Raw genomic sequence first — 19,062 nt, forward strand, 5'->3', positions numbered from 1 at the left:
GGGCGAGACTTCAGTAAAAACCAAACTGCCTACACATTGATCTTAGACTTCCAGTCTCAAGAACTTTGAAAAAACAAACTTCTGTTCTTTAAGCCACCACGTCTGTGGTATTTTGTTATGGCAGCCCTAGCAAATTAAAACACAATGCTAGTGCAAGAAGTAAACCATAAATCAACTATCTTAAGATCACTGAAAGAATGCAACATTTTTTTCCTCGACTGAATTTAAGGAAAGTGGAACATTTCCTAGTGATTTCTGCCATCTACACACTCATGGGGAAAAGAAAGGAAACGTCAAGAGAACAGCTCTTGTGGCAGGAGGTGATGGCCAGACTTGGTCCTCTTATGTCTGTGGAGGTGAGACTTCTGGCTAAAGCCACGACCGCACTCCCTGCACACATATGGCTTCTCTCCTGAATGGGTCCGCTGATGTCTGATGAGGGCTGACTTGAAGCCAAAGCCACGTCCACACTCATCACACACACACGGCTTTTCTCCTGAGTATGTCCTCTGGTCAGAGGTGAGGTGGGTCTTCTGACCAAGTCTTTGCTCACATACTCCGTACACATCAGCCTCCTCCCCTGAATGTGTCCTCTGGTGTCTGGTGAGGAGTGACTTGAAGCCAAAGGTACGTCCACACTCAGAGCACAGATAAGGCTTCTCCCCAGTATGCGTCCTCTGGTGTCTGATGAGGGTGACCTTCTGACCAAAACCACGCCCACACTCAGGGCACACATAAGGCTTCTCACCCGTGTGTGTCCTCTGGTGGCCCATGAGGGAGACTTTCTGGCTAAAGCCACGCCCACACTCAGAGCACATGTAAGGCTTCTCCCCTGTGTGTGTTCTCTGGTGTCTGATGAGAGTGACCTTTTGGCGAAAGCTGTGCCCACACTCGGCACAAACATAAGGCTTCTCCCCTGAGTGTGTGACTTGATGACTGAGGAGCAGTGACTGCTGCCTGAAGCCGCGCCCACACTCAAGGCACAAGAAGGGCCTCTCAGCCGAATGTGAGCTACGGTGTTGGAGGAGTGATGCCTTCTGGCAAAAGCCTCTTCCACACTCTGGACACACAAAAGGCTTCTCCTCCAAGTGTGTCCTCTGGTGCAGGATGAGGGCAATCTTCTGGCGAAAGCCTCGCCCACACTCCTGACATACAAAGGGTCTCTCCCCAGAGTGTATCCTCTTATGGTTAGTTAGGGAGGATGTATACCTGAAGTGTCGCCCACACTCCCTACACATGTAGGGCTTCTCCCCTGAGTGTTTCCTCTGGTGTATGGTGAGGGAGGACTTCCGGCCAAAGCCTCGCCCACACTCCCTACAACTATAGGGCTTCTCCCCCGTGTGTGTCCTCTGGTGCTTGATAAGGTCTGACCTCTGGTAGAAGCTTCTGCCACATTCAGGGCACACATGAAGCTTCTGGAGGCTAAAGAGGCTTGACTTTGTGCTAAGTCCTAGTCTGTATTTTTCACATATGACTGCTCCAGATTCTGAGATGTCTGCCCCTGTCAACATTGCATCTGTCTCCTCAGGGATCACCCCCTGATCTATTCCTCCACCACTGTTGCCTTCCTGGTCTACTGGCTGACCTTGAGATGGGCTGAAGAATGCCCTTGAAGTCCCGCTCAGCCGCGGCCTCCCAAACACAGTGCAAGAGCCTTCTCTCTCTCCATCTTCTGCTTTGTTACTCGAGCAGCTTGGAGCTTCTAGTAGGAAGTGGCTTCCTGCAGATGAACCTGGGAAGATCTGAGGGAAGTGACCGCAGAGCACATACTGATGGAGGAACTGTGGACTGGAAAAACTCACTGGGCAGGAGAGATGGGGCTGGAATTCTGTTCTTGGTTCTGCTGGAGAGAAAGTGTCGGTCAGAATCACCACAGGTACCTTGTGGATGGTAACACTTGTCCAGCAGTCATTCCTCAGATGTTCCCACAGCAAAGATTTCCTTCACAGACCTACCTTTCATCCCAGGGTGACACATTAATGTATATCCTTTTACAACACATAAAACCCACACAATGAGCCAGCTCTAAATATCAGCCCAGCTTAAATAGTTTTAAGAAAGCATCACAGGCAGCTCTAGCCCTATAAATTGCTGCCATTAGAGTTGTACATCTGCCCCCAATACAATTATCTTACAAGCCGCAGTCATTAACACTGATGTAAACAATATCTGCAAATATATGCTTTTACTGAGAGTTAAACTACATAACTTATTACAAATTTCTTTAGGGACATTTCCTACAAGAAAGGATGGAGTCAAAAAAGGGAGTCACTCCACCTAGAGGCCCCATGGTGGAGGCAATAGAGAGGACAGGTCAGAGACCCATGTGGGAAATGAACTGGAAGGTGTTTCCCCCATCCTAAACAAGTATTTCCTAGAGCATTATGCAGTGGGTTCTCTATCTGGGAGTGTGAATTCAGCAGTAAAACACAAAAACATAGTCTAGGCCTGCAACCCATTAAAGGATTTTGACTCCACCAAGACCTGCTTTTCGCAGTGTTGTTTTTTTTTTTTTAACTGTTGTAAATGGAAAAATTTCCACCTAAAATAGCTCTAACAGATATCAAATTTGTATGCCTTGCTCCATTACTCTGCTTCTATCTGCCAGAAGCCTTTGCAGACCTACCTGATTCTTTCTTCATCAATCAAAAGTATTTTATGAACCATCTATAATACTGGGCTGCAAACTACAGCCAACTAGGTGTTTTGTAAATAAAGGTCTATTAGACCACAGCCACACTCTGTCTTCATGTTGTGTCTATGGAAGCTTTCACATACAACAACAAAGGTGAGTAGTTGCAACACAGAACATAAAGGCTACAAAGACTAAAATATTTACGACCTGACCCTTTTACAGAAAACTACTCATTCCATCTGGTCTAAGAGGCTAGTTTTCAATACTAATAAGAAGAGCTACCATGAAACCCCTTCCTAACACTTAAAAGCCCCTCAGCAAACAATTCAGTAAATTTAGTTCTGTGTGTGTGTGTGTGTGTGTGTGTTGCTAGACCTAGAAGCTCCTGTGAAATGGCCTTGATAATCACAAGTGCTGACCCTGCTGGACTTTCACTGTGAAAGTGAACATCCTTTCAGTCAGGGGTCCCACCATGGTTGGTCTCTAGTTCAGCTCATTGAACTATCAGTCAGTTTATTTTGTTAAGCTAGGCTGTCCACATTTTCGAAATTCGTGGCATGTATGTACGTTTCTGGCCTGCAGTTTCCAAGAAATACTTTGTTGTAATTCTAAAGTTCTGACAGCTGAGCTTTCAGTATTGCACTACGGTCTCCTTGTCTGTGATGGGGAGAGAAAAGCAGCCCCTGCCTTCTCCTTGGCCTGTTTATTCTCCTGCCTAGGCATAAAGTCTAAGGCCAGTGGTAAATGGCACATCATTACAGGTGTGCCGTTCAGTGTCTTCTGTATAAAATACGGTGACTGATTTAAATAGTTAACGCTGCCCTTATCGGAACTATAGCCTCTAATATGACTACTCATTCATCATTTTTGTGCCTATCTAGTAATGTGGCAAATTTTAGCTAAAAGTGATTAAGAATTACAAAGTTCACTTTGGTTTTAAACATCCAGAAGTTCCTCAATAGAAGGAGAAATAAAAAACAAAATGTTACCAAGGTAATGCTTTTCACTTAGTCACAAAAATTTCCATGATGTAGAAAAAAGTTAATCAGTTTATAAATTCTTTTATAATCTACAGCTGCTCTCATGCCAATTGATTTTTCAGACCAGTAACTACTTCAGTAATTGTACATGAACTTAAACGTTCCAAAGGAAAAAAAAAATCCATGTCTAATGGCTCCTTAAAGAAATTTTGCCTTCTGCAGCTGCAGTTGTGAGAAAGGAAAGTATAGCAGTGAGTTAAACAAATGACCATAGACACTGGATTACAGCAGAAGAAGGAATGCTGTGCATTCACTGCTTTTAAACAATTTAAAGAATTTTAAGACTTGGTCCACAAATGTAGAAAGGGAACATGTTCAATATTAATCAGAATTAATCCCTGGAAATTGGACAACTTTCATAATATGCCATCTCTGTGATTTTAAGAAAATATAAAAGAAATATTAGCATATGTGATGGTTAATTTTATGTATTAACTTTGCTGGTCACAGGTTGCCATGACAGAGGAAAATTAGACTTCCTCAATATTAAATATCTGCTCATCAGAAGTTATTGTTAAGAAAATGAACAGAAAAGTTTCAGACTGAGAGGATGTTTGCAAAATGTACAAATGACAATGGACTGGTATCCAGGATTAATAAAGAACTCATAGAACTCAATAATAAAAACAATGCAGAAAAATTGGAAAAAGATTTGAATGTATACCTCACAAAGTAAGGTATATGATGCATATTAATGATCAAAAAGCATACAGAAGGTTTCACTGTCATTAAGTGTCAGCAAAATGGAAACCCCCATGAGATAACTCTACACATCCATCACCAGAAATAAAATGAAAACTGTCGGGGAAGATGTGAAGTGACAGGAACTCTCATGTGTTTGTTATTCATGGAAGTGAGAAATTGTACAACCACTCTGGAAAAGTTCTAGTCGTTTCTTATAAAACTACACATACAGTTACCCTATGACTCAGTGTACTGAGTTGAATGAATATTATCCCACCAAAATTAATATCAACCTGGAACATGTGAATGTGGCCTTCTTTTGAAATAGAGTCTTTGCAGATGTAATCAAGTTAAGATGAGGTTATACTGGATTAGAATGAGCTTTAATTCAATGACTGGAATCCTCACAAGGAGAGGGTGATTTGGATACAGATACATATAGAAGGAAGCAGCCTATGTAACCACAGAGGCAGAGATTAGAGTGATACGGCTACAAGCCAAGGAATACTAGGGATTGTAAGCAACCACCAGAACCTAAGGGAGACAAAGAACAGACTCCATTTCAAAACCTCCAGAAGGAACCAGCCCCTCCAGTATGTTGATGCTGAACTGTGAAAGAATAAATTTCTTTGTTTTAAGCCTCTAAGTTTGTGGTAATTTATTACAGCAACCCTAGAAAACTAATATACCCTAGGTATTTATCCAAAGGAAATGAAAACAAAGGTTTACCAAAAACAAACAAAAAATTCTCAGCAGAAGAATGTTAATAGCAACTTTTTTTTTTTTCTTTTTGCGGTACACGGGCCTCTCCCTGTTGTGGCCTCTCCCGTTGTGGAGCACAGGCTCCGAACGCGCAGGCTCAGCTGCCATGGCTCACGGGCCCAGCCGCTCTGCAGCATGTGGGATCTTCCCGGACCAGGGCACGAACCCATGTCCCCTGCATCGGCAGGCGGACTCTCAACCACTGCACCACCAGGGAAGCCCAATAGCAACTTTTTTAAAATGACTAAAAACTGGAAGCCATCAAGGTGTCTATTAAGGAGAATGAATAAACAGTCATATATTCATATAATTGAATGCTATTTGATGTTAAAAAAAAAGAACAGACTACTGATGTATGCAACAACATGGATGAAGTTTAAAAACTATACCGAGTCGGGCTTCCCTGGTGGTGCAGTAGTTGGGAGTCCACCTGCCGATGCAGGCGACACAGGTTCATGCCTCAGCCCGGGAATATCCCACATGCCACGGAGCGGCTAGGCCCGTGAGCCATGGCTGCTGAGCCTGCGCATCTGGAGCCTGTGCTCCACAACGGGAGAGGCCACAGCAGTGAGAGGCCCGCATACCGCAAGAAAAACAAAAACAAAAACAAAAAACAAACTACTGAGTGAAAGAAGCCTTAAACAAACAACATATTAAATGATTCCATTAATGCAAAATTGTATGGTGGGCCAAACTAATCAATGGTGAAATAAAATCAGAACAGTGGTACCTCTGAGGGGTAGGAGCAGGGGTTTACTGGGATGGGCCGCAAGGGAACTATGTGGATAACAGTAATGATCTGTATTTTGATAAAGTTTGGGTTTTGGAGGTATATGCATCGTTTGAACTCACAGACCAGTACACTTAAGATTTCACGGGTATTTTCAGGAAGACGGCGGAAGAGTAAGACGCAGAGATCACCTTCCTCCCCACAGATACATCAGAAATACATCTACATGTGGAACAACTCCTACAGAACACCTACTGAATGCTGGCAGAAGACCTAAGACCTTCCAAAAGGCAAGAAACTCCCCACATAACTGGGTAGGGCAAAAGAAACAAGAATAAACAGAGACAAAAGAATAGGGATGGGACCTGCACCAGTGGGAGGGAGCTATGAAGGAGGAAAGGTTTCCACACACTAGGAAGCCCCTTCCCGGGCGGAGACTGCAGTTGGCAGAGGGGGGAAGATTCGAGGCCGCGGAGGAGAGCATAGCAACAGGGGTGCAGAGGGCAAAGCGGAGAGATTCCTGCACAGAGGATCAGTGCCAACCAGCACTCATTAGCCTGAGAGGCTTCTCTGCTCACCCGCCGGGGTGGGCGGGGATGGGAGCTGAGGCTTGGGCTTTGGTTGGAGCGCAGGGAGAGGACTGGCGGCGTGAACACACCCTGAAGGGGTTAGTGCACGACGGCTAGCCAGGAGGGAGTCCGGGAAAAAGTTTGGACCTGCTGAAGAGGCAAGAGACTTTTTCTTCCCTTTTTGTTTCCTGGTGCACGAGGAGAGGGGATTAAGAGCGCTGCTTAAAGGAGCTCCAGAGACGGGCGCAAGCCGTGGCTACCAGCGCGGACCCCAGAGACGGGTATGAGACGCTAAGGCTGCTGCTGCCGCCACCAAGAAGCCTGTGTGCGAGCACAGGTCACTATCCACACCTCCCTTCCGGGTAGCCTGTGGAGCCTGCCACAGCCAGGGTCCTGGGATCCAGGGACAACTTCCCCGGGAGAACGCACAGTGCACCTCAGGCTGGTGCAACATCATGCCAGCCTCTGTCGCCGCAGGCTCGCCCCGCATCGTGCCCCTCCCTCTCCACAGCCTGTGTAAGCCAGAGCCCCCGAATCAGTGGCTTCTTTAACCTGTCCTGTCTGAGCGACGAACAGATGCCCTCCAGCGACCTACATGCAGAGGCGGGGCCAAATCCAAAGCTGAACCCAGGGAGCTGTGAGAACAAAGAAGACAAAGGGAAATCTCTCCCAGCAGCCTCAGGAGCAGCGGATTAAATCTCCAGTCAACTAGATACACCCAGCATCTGTGGAATACCTGAATAGACAATGAATCATCCCAAATTGAGGAGGTGGATGTTGAGAGCAACATTTATTATTTTTTCCCCTTTTGCTCTTTTTCTGAGTGTGTATGTGTATGCTTCTGTGTGAGCTTTACTCTGTATAGCTTTGCTTTCACCATTTGTCCTAGGGTTCTATCTGTCCGGTTTTTTTGTTTTACTTTCTAAAAACACTTTTTTCTTAATAATTATTTTTTATTTTAATAACTTTATTTTATCTTTATTTTATTTTCTTTCATCCTCTTTCTTTCCTTCTATATTTTCTCCCTTTTATTCTGAGCCGTGTGGATGAAACGCTCTTGGTGCTGCAGCCAGGAGTCAGTGCTGTGCCGCTGAGGTGGGAGAGCCAACTTCAGGACACTGGTCCACAAGAGACCTCCCAGGTGCACGTAATATCAAACAGCAAAAATCTCCCAGCGATCTCCATCTCAATACCAACACCCAGCTTCACTCAACGACAAGCAAGCTACAGTGCTGGACACCCTATGCCAAACAACTAGCAAAACAGGAACACAACCCCACCCATTAGCAGAGAGGCTGCCTAAAATCATAATAAGTCCACAGACATGCCAAAACACACCACCAGACATGGACCTGCCCACCAGAAAGACAGGATCCAGCCTCATCCACCAGAACACAGGCACGAGTCCCCTCCGCCAGGAAGCCTACACAACCCACGTTAACAACATTAGCCACTGGGGACAGATACCAAAAACAACGGGAACTATGAACCTGCAGCCTGCAATAAGGAGACCCCAAACACAGTAAGATAAGCAAAATGAGAAGACAGAAAAACACACAGCAGATGAAGGAGCAAGATAAAAACCCACCAGACCTAACAATGAAGAGGAAATAGGCAGTCTACTTGAAAAAGAATTCAGAATAATGGTAGTAAAGATGATCCAAAATCTTGGAAATAGAATAGACAAAATCAAGAAACATTTAACAAGGACCTAGAAGAACTAAAGAGGAAACAAGCAACGATGAACAACACAATAAATGAAATTAAAAATACTCTAGAAGGGACCAATAGCAGAATAACTGAGGCAGAAGAATGGATAAGTGACCTGGAAGATAAAATAGTGGAAATAACTACTGCCGAGCAGAATAAAGAAAAAAGAATGAAAAGAACTGAGGACCGTCTCAGAGACCTCTGGGACAACATTAAATGCACCAACAGTCGAATCATAGGGGTTCCAGAAGAAGAAGAGAAAAAGAAAGTGACTGAGAAAATATTTGAAGAGATTATAGTTGAAAACTTCCCTAATATGGGAAGGGAAATAGTTAATCAAGTCCAGGAAGCACAGAGAGTCCCATACAGAGTAAATCCAAGGAGAAACACACCAAGACACATATTAATCAAACTATCAAAAATTAAATACAAAGAAAACAGATTAAAAGCAGCAAGGGAAAAACAACAAATAACACATAAGGGAATCCCCATAAGGTTAACAGCTGATCTTTCAGCAGAAACTCTGCAAGCCAGAAGGGACTGGCAGGATATATTTAAAGTGATGAAGGAGAAAAACCTACAACCAAGATTACTCTACCCAGCAAGGATCTCATTCACATTTGATGGAGAAATTAAAACCTTTACAGACAAGCAAAAGCTGAGAGAGTTCAGCACCACCAAACCAGCTTTTCAACAAATGGTAAAGAACCTTTTCTAGGCAAGAAACACAAGAGAAAGAAAAGACCTACAATAACAAACCCAAAGCAATTAAGAAAATGGGAATAGGAACATACATATCGATAATTACCTTAAATGTAAATGGATTAAAAGCTCCGACCAGAAGACACAGACTGGCTGAATGGATACAAAAACAAGACCCATATATATGCTGTCTACAAGAGACCCACTTCAGACCTAGAGACACATACATACTGAAAGTGAGTGGATGGAAAAAGATATTACATGCAAATGAAAATCAAAACAAAGCTGGAGTAGCAATACACATATCAGACAAAATAGACTTTAAAATAAAGACTATTACAAGAGACAAGGAAGGACACTACATAATGATCAAGGGATCGATCCAAGAAGAACATATAACAATTGTAAATATTTGTGCACCCAACATAGGAGCACCTCAATACATAAGTCAAATACTAACAGCCATAAAATGGGAAATCAGCAGTAACACATTCATAGTAGGGGACTTTAACACCCCACTTTCACCAATGGACAGATCATCCAAAATGAAAATAAATAAGGAAACACAAGCTTTAAATGATACATTAAACAAGATGGACTTAATTGATATGTATAGGACATTCCATCCAAAAACAACAGAATACACATTTTTCTCAAGTCCTCATGGAACATTCTCCAGGATAGATCATATCTTGGATCACAAATCAAGCCTTGGTAAATTTAAGAAAATTGAAATCGTATCAAGTATCTTTTCCGACCACAATGCTATGAGACTAGATATCAATTACAGGAAAAGATCTGTAAAAAATACAAACACATGGAGGCTAAACAATACACTACTTAATAACGAGGTGATCACTGAAGAAATCAAAGAGGAAATCAAAAGATACCTAGAAACAAATGACAATGGAGACACGACAACCCAAAACTGATGGGATGCAGCAAAAGCAGTTCTAAGAGCGAAGTGTATAGCAATACAATCCTACCTTAAGAAACAGGAAACATCTTGAATAAACAACCTAAACTTGCACCTAAAGCAATTAGAGAAAGAAGAACAAAAAAACCCAAAGTTAGCAGAAGGAAAGAAATCATAAAAATCAGATCAGAAATAAATGAAGGGACTTCCCTGGTGGCGTGGTGGTTGGGAATCTGCCTGCCAACACAGGGGACACGGGTTCAAGCCCTGGCCTGGGAAGATCCCACATGCCCTGGCAACGAACAGTGGCTTCTGCTCGCCACAGCTAGAGAAAGCCCGCATGCCGCAGGGAAGGCCCAACACAGCCATAAATAAATTAATTAATTAAAAAAAAAAAGAAATAAATGAAAAAGAAATGAAGGAAATGATAGTAAAGATCAATAAAACTAAAAGCTGGTTGTTTGAGAAGATAAAAAAATTGATAAACCATTAGCCAGACTCATCAAGAAAAAAAGGGAGAAGACTCAAATCAATAGAATTAGAAATGAAAAAGGAGAAGTAATAACTGACAGTGCAGAAATACAAAAGATCACGAGAGATTACTACAAGCAACTCTATGCCAATAAAATGGACAACCTGGAAAAAATGGACAAGTTCTTAGAAATGCACAACCTGACAAGACTGAATCAGGAAGAAGTAGAAAATATGAACAGACCAATCACAAGCACTGAAATTGAAACTGTGATTAAAAATCTTCCAACAAACAAAAGCCCAGGACTGGATGGCTTCACAGGCGAATTCTATCAAACATTCAGAGAAGAGCTAACACCTATCCTTCTCAAACTCTTCCAAAATATAGCAGAGGGAGGAACACTCCCAAACTCATTCTACGAGGCCACCATCACCCTGATATCAAAACCAGACAAGGATATCACAAAGAAAGAAAACTACAGGCCAATATCATTGATGAACATAGATGCAAAAATCCTCAATAAAAACTAGCAAACATAATCCAACAGCACATTAAGAGGATCATACACCATGATCAAGTGGGGTTTATTCCAGGAATGCAAGGATTCTTCAATATACGCAAATCAATCAATGTGATACACCATATTAACAAACTGAAGGAGAAAAACCATATGGTCATCTCAATGGATGCAGAGAAAGCTTTCGACAAAGTTCAACACCCATGTATGATAAAAACCCTGCAGAAAGTAGGCATAGAGAGAACTTTCCTCAACATAATAAAAGACATATATGACAAACCCACAGCCAACATCGTCCTGAACGGTGAAAAACTGAAAGCATTTCCACTAAGATCAGGAACAAGACAAGGTTGCCCACTCTCACCACTATTATTCAACATAGTTCTGGAAGTTTTAGCCACAGCAATCAGAGAAGAAAAGGAAATAAAAGGGATCCAAATCGGAAAAGAAGAAATAAAGCTGTCACTGTTTGCAGAAGACATGATACTATACACAGAGAATCCTAAAGATGCTACCAGAAAACTACTAGAGCTAACCAATGAATTTGGTAAAGTAGCAGGATACAAAATTAATGCACAGAAATCTCTGGCATTCTTATATACTAAGGATGAAAAATCTGAAAGTGAAATCAAGAAAACACTCACATTTACCAATGCAACAAAAAGAATAAAATATCTAGGAATAAACCTACCTAAGGAGACAAAAGACATGTATGAAGAAAATTATAAGACACTGATGAAAGAAATTAAAGATGATACAAATAGATGGAGAGATATACCATGTTCTTGGATTGGTAGAATCAACATTGTGAAAATGACTCTACTACCCAAAGCAATCTACAGATTCAATGCAATCCCTATCAAACTACCACTGGCATTTTTCACAGAATTAGAACAAAAGTTTCACAATTTGTAATGGAGACACAAAAGATTCCGAATAGGCAAAGCAAGCTTGAGAACAAAAAACGGAGCTGGAGGAATCAGGCTCCCGGACTTCAGACTATACTACAAAGCTACCGTAATCAAGACAGTATGGTACTGGCACAAAAACAGAAATAGATCAATGGAACAGGATAGAAAGCCCAGAGTTAAACCCACGCACATATGGTCACTTATGTTTGACAAAGGATGCAGGAATGTACAGTGGAGAAAGAACAGCCTATTCAATAAGTGGTGCTGGGTAAAGTGGGCAGGTACATGTAAAAGTATGAGATTAGAACACTCTCTAACACCATACACAAAAATAAGCTCAAAATGGATTAAAGACCTAAACGTAAGGCCAGAAACTATCAAAGTCTTAGAGGAAAACATAGGCACAACACTCTATGACATAAATGACAGCAAGATCCTTTGTGACCCACCTCCTAGAGAAATGGAAATAAAAAGAACAATAACCAAATGGGACCTATTGAAACTTAAAAGCTTTTGCACAGCAAAGGAAAGCATAAACAAGACCAAAAGACAAATCTCAGAATGGGAGAAAATGTTGGCAAATGAAGCAACTGACAAAGGATTAATCTCCAAAATTTACAAGCAGCTCATGCAGCTCAATAACAAAAAAACAAACAACGCAATCCAAGAATGGGCAGAAGACCTAAATAGACATTTCTCCAAAGAAGATATACAGAGTTTGAACAAACACATGAAAGAATGCTCAACATCATTAATCATTAGAGTAATGCAAATCAAAAGTACAATGAGATATCATCTCACACCAGTCAGAATGGCCATCATCAAAAAATCTAGAAACAATAATGCTGGAGAGGGTGTGGAAGAAAGGGAACACTCTTGCACTGCTGGTGGGAATGTGAATTGGTACAGCCACTATGGAGAACAGTATGGAGGTTCCATAAAAAACTACAAATAGAACTACCATAGGACCCAGCAATCCCACTACTGGGCATATACCCTGAGGAAACCATAATTCAAAAAGAGTCATGTACCCGAATGTTCATTGCAGCTCTATTTACAATAGCCAGGAGATGGAAACAACCTAAGTGTCCATCAACGGATGAATGGATAAAGATGTGGCACATATATACAATGGAATATTACTCAGCCATAAAAAGAAACGAAATTGAGTTATTTGTAGTGAGGTGGATGGACCTAGAGTCTGTCATACAGAGTGAAGTAAGTCAGAAAGAGAAAAACAAATACCGTATGCTAACACATATATACGGAATCTAAGAAAAAAATAAATGTCATGAAGAACCTAGGGGTAAGACAGGAATAAAGACACAGATCTACTAGAGAATGGACTTGAGGATATGGGGAGGGGGAAGGGTAAGCTGTGACAAAGTGAGAGAGTGGCATGGACTTATATACACTACCAAATGTAAAACAGCTAGTGGGAAGCAGCCGCATAGCACAGGGAGATCAGCTCGGTGCTTTGTGACCACCTAGAGGGGTGGGATAGGGAGGGCGGGAGGGAGGGAGACACAAGAGGGAGAGATATGGGAACATATGTATATGTATAACTGATTCACTTTGTTATACAGCCGAAACTAACACACCATTGTAAAGCAATTATACTCCAATAAAGATGTAAAAAAAAAAAAAAATTTCACATTTCCTTTTAAGTTATTTCCACCTTAAACAAATAAACAACTCTAGGTAATCATACGCATGCTACCCATTACTCCTGGGGCCAACCACCTTTCATGGGGCCCACTAAGCTGAGATGAGCTGCCAGAAGTTGGCCCTTTTAAAACTGCAGTGTCTGGAGATGCTCAAGTGGACACCCTGGAACTGAGTCCATGGGTCCCTTCCTGCCAACCACTCACATGAGCTAACCCAGGAGTAGATTCTGCCTTTCCTCTCAGCACTTGTTAGATTGTCTTTGCCAGAACGATTTGCTGTTCAGATCAGATCTTAAGACACACTTATATCTGCCAGCCACCTGGGGATAAAGATCGTCTGAGCAGAATGAGTAGATGCTAAGGACATGCCATGAAGACCTCACAAAATGACAGCAATAGCCACCCATAAACAGGGACTCATGCTTTTTACCTACCCATGGGAGAACACAAGTCTCTTTCTAAGAAGAGTAAAGCCTTGATACAGTGCACTTAACTCAGATATGCTCAGCTACTCAGCTCTCTCCAGAGAGGAACTGCTTGCACTAAACTACTTACTCTTACCAACTAAGGAGATACTGCTAGAAATCTATTAGAATGGCTAAAATAAAAAATAGTGCTGGGACTTCCCTGGTGGCACAGTGGTTAAGGCTCCGCACTCCCAATGCAAGGGGCCCGGGTTCGACCCCTGCTCAGGGAACCAGATCCCACATGCATGCCACAATTAAGAGTTCGCATGCTGCAACTAAGGAGCCCGTGAGCCGCAACTAAGGAGCCCACCTGCTGCAATTAAGACCCGGTGCAACCAAATAAATAAATAAATGTTTTTTTTTTTAAAATAGTGCTAACACCAAATCCTGGCAAGAATGCAGACAAACTGGATCACTCAAACACTGCTGGTGGGAATGTAAAATGGTTTAGCCCTTCTGGAAATGAGTATGGCACTTTATTACAAAACTAAACATATTGATATATTTATACAAGCCAGAAACTTGCACTTTTGGGCATTTATGCCAGAAATGAAAACCTTACGTTCACACAAAAACCTATACACAAATGTCCATAGCAGCTCTATTCATAATAGCCAAAAACTATACAGAACCCAGATGTCCTTAAATGGATGAATGGTTTAACAAACTGTGGTACCTTCATACATTGGACTACTACTCAGCAATAAAAGGAATGGAATACTGATACATGCAACAATTTGGATGGATCTCAAAAGAAAATTATGCTGAGTGAAAAAAAGCAATCCCCAAAGGTAACATATGATATGACTTCTTCCATATAACATTCTTGAAGTGACAAAGTTATAGAGACAAAGAACAGATTAGTGGTTGCCAGAAGAAGAGAAGGGGAGGAGTGAGGGAGTTGGCTGTGACTATAAAAGGGTAGCAGAATGGATCCTCGTGATGGAACTGTCCTGTATCTTTGAATATAGTGGTAGTTACATGAATGTACATGTATAAAATTTCATAGAACTAAATAAACACACACATACACAAAAGTGAAGGTCAAACTGGTAAAATCTGAATAAGGTCAGTGCATTGCATTACAGAAATACAAGGCTGGTTTAAGAAGAAAAAAAACCCCTGTAATTTACCAAATTAAAAGACTAAAAAAGAAAAACACACATGATCATCTCTAAAGATGCCAAAAAAAAGTGGACAAAATCCAGCATTCATTCCCAATAAAAACTCATCAAACAAGGAATAGAAGGGAAGTTTGTCAAGCTGCTGAAGGGCAGCTATAAAACTTCCACTTAGGAGGACAGTATTCCCCATAAGATCAGGAAGAAGGAAAGGATGTCTACTCTCACCATTTAAATTCATCATTGCACTGATTTTCTCACCATGCAATGAGGCAAGAAAAAGAAATTAAAGACATAAAGAATGGAAAGAAGTAAACTATACTTACTTACAAATAACTTAATCATCTATTTAGAAAATCCTATACAATCTACAAAACCTGCTAGGACTGAGAAGTAAGTTTTGAAAATTTACCAGATACAAGATCATTATACATAAATTAATTGTATTTCTATATACTATCAACAAACAATTGAAAACTGAAATTTTAAAGTACCTTAAATAGCACCAAAAATATGAAACACAGAGGGATAAATCTGACAAGATGCATAAGACCTGTGTATGAAAAACTACAAAACAATGCTGACAAAAATTAAGAAGTCCCATAAAAATAGAGATCGACTGTGTTCATATACTGGATGACAGAGTATTATTTACACGTAAATTCTCCTCAAATTGATGTACATTCAACTCAGTCCCAATCAAAATCCCAGCAGGCCTTTTTTTTGTGAAAATTGCCAAGCTGAGTCTAAAATTCATGTGGAAATGCAAAGAATCTAGCACAACTTGAAAAAAGAAAAAATGTTAAAGGATTTATACTAAGTTCCAGACTTACTATAAAGCTTCAGTAATCAAGACTACATAGTATTGGGACTTCCCTGGTGGCACAGTGGTTAAGAATCTACCTGCCAATGCAGGGGAGATGGGTGTGAGCCCTGGTCCAGGAAGATCCCACATGCCACAGAGCAACTAAGCCCGCGCACCACAACTACTGAGCCTACTCTCTAGAGACCGCAAGCCACAACTACTGAACCCACATGCTGCAACTACTGAAACCCGCATGCCTAGAGCCTGTGCTCTGCAACAAGAGAAGCCACCGCAATGAGAAGCCCACACGCTGCCCCTATTCGCCGCAACTAGAGAAAGCCCGCACGCAGCAACAGAGACCCAATACAGCCAAAAAATAAATAAAATAAATAAATAGGGCTTCCCTGGTGGCACAGTGGTTAAGAATCCGCCTGCCAATGCAGGGTACATGGGTTCAAGCCCTGGTCTGGGAAGATCCCACATGCTGTGAAGCCACTAAGCCCGTGCACCACAACTACTGAGCCTGTGCTCTAGAGCCCGTGAGCCACAACTACTGAAGCCCGCGTGCCCTAGAGCCCATGCTCTGCAACAAGAGAAGCCACCGTAATGAGAAGCCTGCACACCACAATGAAGAGTAGCCCCCACTCGCTGCAACTAGAGAAAGCCTGCGCACCGCAACTAGAGAAAGCCCACACACAGCAATGAAGACCCAATGTGGCCAAAAAAAACCTAATAAAATAAAATTAATTAAAACTAATTAATTAATTAAAAAGACTATGTGGTATTGACATCAAGATAGATAAAGAAAGGAGTGAAAAAGAGTCTGGACATAGACCCATACACAACTGATTTACCACAAAGGTTCACAGGAAATTCAGTAAAGAAAGGGTTGTCTTTTCAATAAATGGTGCTGGAAAATTGGATATTTGTATACAAAAGAAAAGAAAGAAAGAAAAATTGTACTTAAATCCAGACCTGGTACCAAGTATAAAAATTTATTCAAGATATAGACCTAAATGTAAAGTAAAAATTATAAAACTTTTAGAAGAAAAAATATATGAAACTCTTTTTGGCCTTCATTTTGGGAAAGATTTCTTAAATATGTCACCAAAAGTGAAATTCATGAAAGAAAAAATTGAAACTTTAGACTTCACCAAAATTAAGAAATTCTCATTGAAAGACACTATTAAGAGAATAAAAAGCAAGCCACAGAGAAAATACTTGTAAATCAAATATCTGATACTGGAGTTCTATACAGAATATATGAAAAACTTGCAAAATTCAATAATAAAAACATAAGAAACCAACTTTTCAAATGGGCCAAAGATTTGAGAAGACATTTCACCAAAGAAGATACACAGATAGCAAATAAGCACTTGAAAAGGTTCTCAACATCACTAGTCATTAGAAAAATGTCAAGTAAAACCACATAAGATGCCACTACATGGCTATGAAAATGCTTAAAATTGAAATCATAATACCTAAGCGTTGACAAATATGTGGAGCATCCAGAATTCTCATATACTGCTGGTGGAAATGTGAAATAGTGCAGCCACTTTGTGAGTTTCATAAAGTTAAATATACCCTGTATCATCCAACCCCAGCCACTCCAGTCCCAGGTATTTATCCAAAAGAAATAAAAGCGTATGTTCACACAAAGACTTTTCATGAGTGTTCATACAGGCTTTATTTGTATTCATCAAAACTGGAGACTACTCAAATTTCTTTTAACAGGTGAGTGGCTAAATAATTGTGATATCTATATTACTACTCAGCAATAAAAAGAAATGAACTATTGATACATGCAACATTATGGATAAAATTCAAAATAATTATGTTAAGTGAAAGAATCCAGTATGTATTCTACATGATTCAATTTATATGAATTCTAAAAATGCAAACAAATCTATGACGGAAAGCAGATCAGTGGTTGCCTGGGTATGGGAGGAAGGGGAGGACTGGGAGAGGCAGGAGATAGAGATTACAGTGAGGCACAAGGAAACTTTGGGGTGAAAGGTATGCTCAGGATATCGATCATGACAATGGTTTCATGGCTGTGTAGATGTCAAAACTTACCAAATTATACACTTTAAATATATGTAGTTTATTACACTTTGATAATATACCTTACAATTATCCCTTAACTATTATACCATAATAACGTTTTTCTATTATAATTATAGTTTATATAATAGTTCTTTTTTAAAAAAAAAAAAGCACTGAGTTTGCTGTAAAGTACAAGTACAGATATATGGTTGTACTTAGAAGCAAATAAATAAATAAATAACAGAACAAAAATAAAATGCCAGGAATGTTGAAAATAAAAGAATGAAAAAAAAGGGCAGAAATTTATCCTTACCTCCCAACATTCACATAAAACTAATTCCACTTGGATTAAAGACCTAAATGTTCCCAGAATGTGTATGGAATTTCTACAAGTCAATGACAGAAATGGCCCAAATCAAAAGTAGGGAAATACCCTGAACAGTCAAATCACAGAAAAGGAAACACCGATGGCCAATCAACACAGGAAGAGATGCTCTTGCTCACTGGAAAGCAAAACCCATATGAGATTTCACCACAAACCTAACAGATGGGTGAAAAATGTGAGGATGTGGAACAAGAACTCATCACTGCTGCTGGGAGTATAAAATGGTGTTGAACAGCTTCAGAACACAATGTGGCAATCTAATCAAGTTGAGGCTACCCATGCCCATGAACCAGCCACTGTGCTCCTAGGTATGCATCTTGAGAGAAACTCTCGCATGTGTTTCCAAGGATGTAGCAAGAATATACAGCAACGTTATTTCATAGCCAAAAACTGGAGGTAACTCAAATGTCCAAAAGAAGGGACAAGATAATTCATTTGCATTAAAATATTCATATAATAGAATCATATATAACCATTTTTAAAAGTATAAACTAAACCTACACATTTTAATATGAATCTCACATAAAACTGGTGAAAAAAGGCATGTTCCAGAAGGAGGTATACAATATGATACTACGTGCAGAGATGTTTACAGACATGCAAAACACCTCTCTATATGGTTGAAAGACCTGCTGAATGGTTAAAAGGCTAAAGGCAATCATGGGCATGCTAATGCAGAAGTCGGATTCTCAGGGGCAGGAGGAGTGGGACATAACCAGGGGGTGTCACCTGGTCTTATAATGGTCTATTTCTTAGGCTGCAGGGAAGGCAGATTGGCACTCGTATAATTCTTCATACCCTGTTGTAATCTTAAATAACCCATCACTGAAGAAACAAAGTAATGGGGTAGAACCAATGCACAAAAACGTTACCAGGTTACTGGACAGAAATCTAGCAGGGTAGATGACTTAGTCTCAGAGGAT

The 19,062-nt window shown here is 40.7% G+C and overlaps 1 protein-coding gene across 2 annotated transcripts in view; it reads right to left on the reverse strand.

Annotated features, from left to right (window-relative positions):
* Positions 1-293: 293 nt before the first annotated feature.
* The window catches only part of ZNF169 (zinc finger protein 169), a 49,873-nt gene continuing 31,104 nt past the window's right edge, over positions 294-19,062 (reverse strand). For both annotated transcript variants that reach the window (XM_060301146.2, XM_060301149.2), the window contains exon 5: positions 294-1,843. In XM_060301146.2, the coding sequence (XP_060157129.2) occupies positions 294-1,843 (1,550 nt within the window). The remainder of the gene's footprint in view (positions 1,844-19,062) is intronic.

The sequence above is a fragment of the Globicephala melas genome, chromosome 6 (genome assembly GCF_963455315.2).
Source record: "Globicephala melas chromosome 6, mGloMel1.2, whole genome shotgun sequence".
Lineage (NCBI taxonomy): Eukaryota > Metazoa > Chordata > Mammalia > Artiodactyla > Delphinidae > Globicephala > Globicephala melas.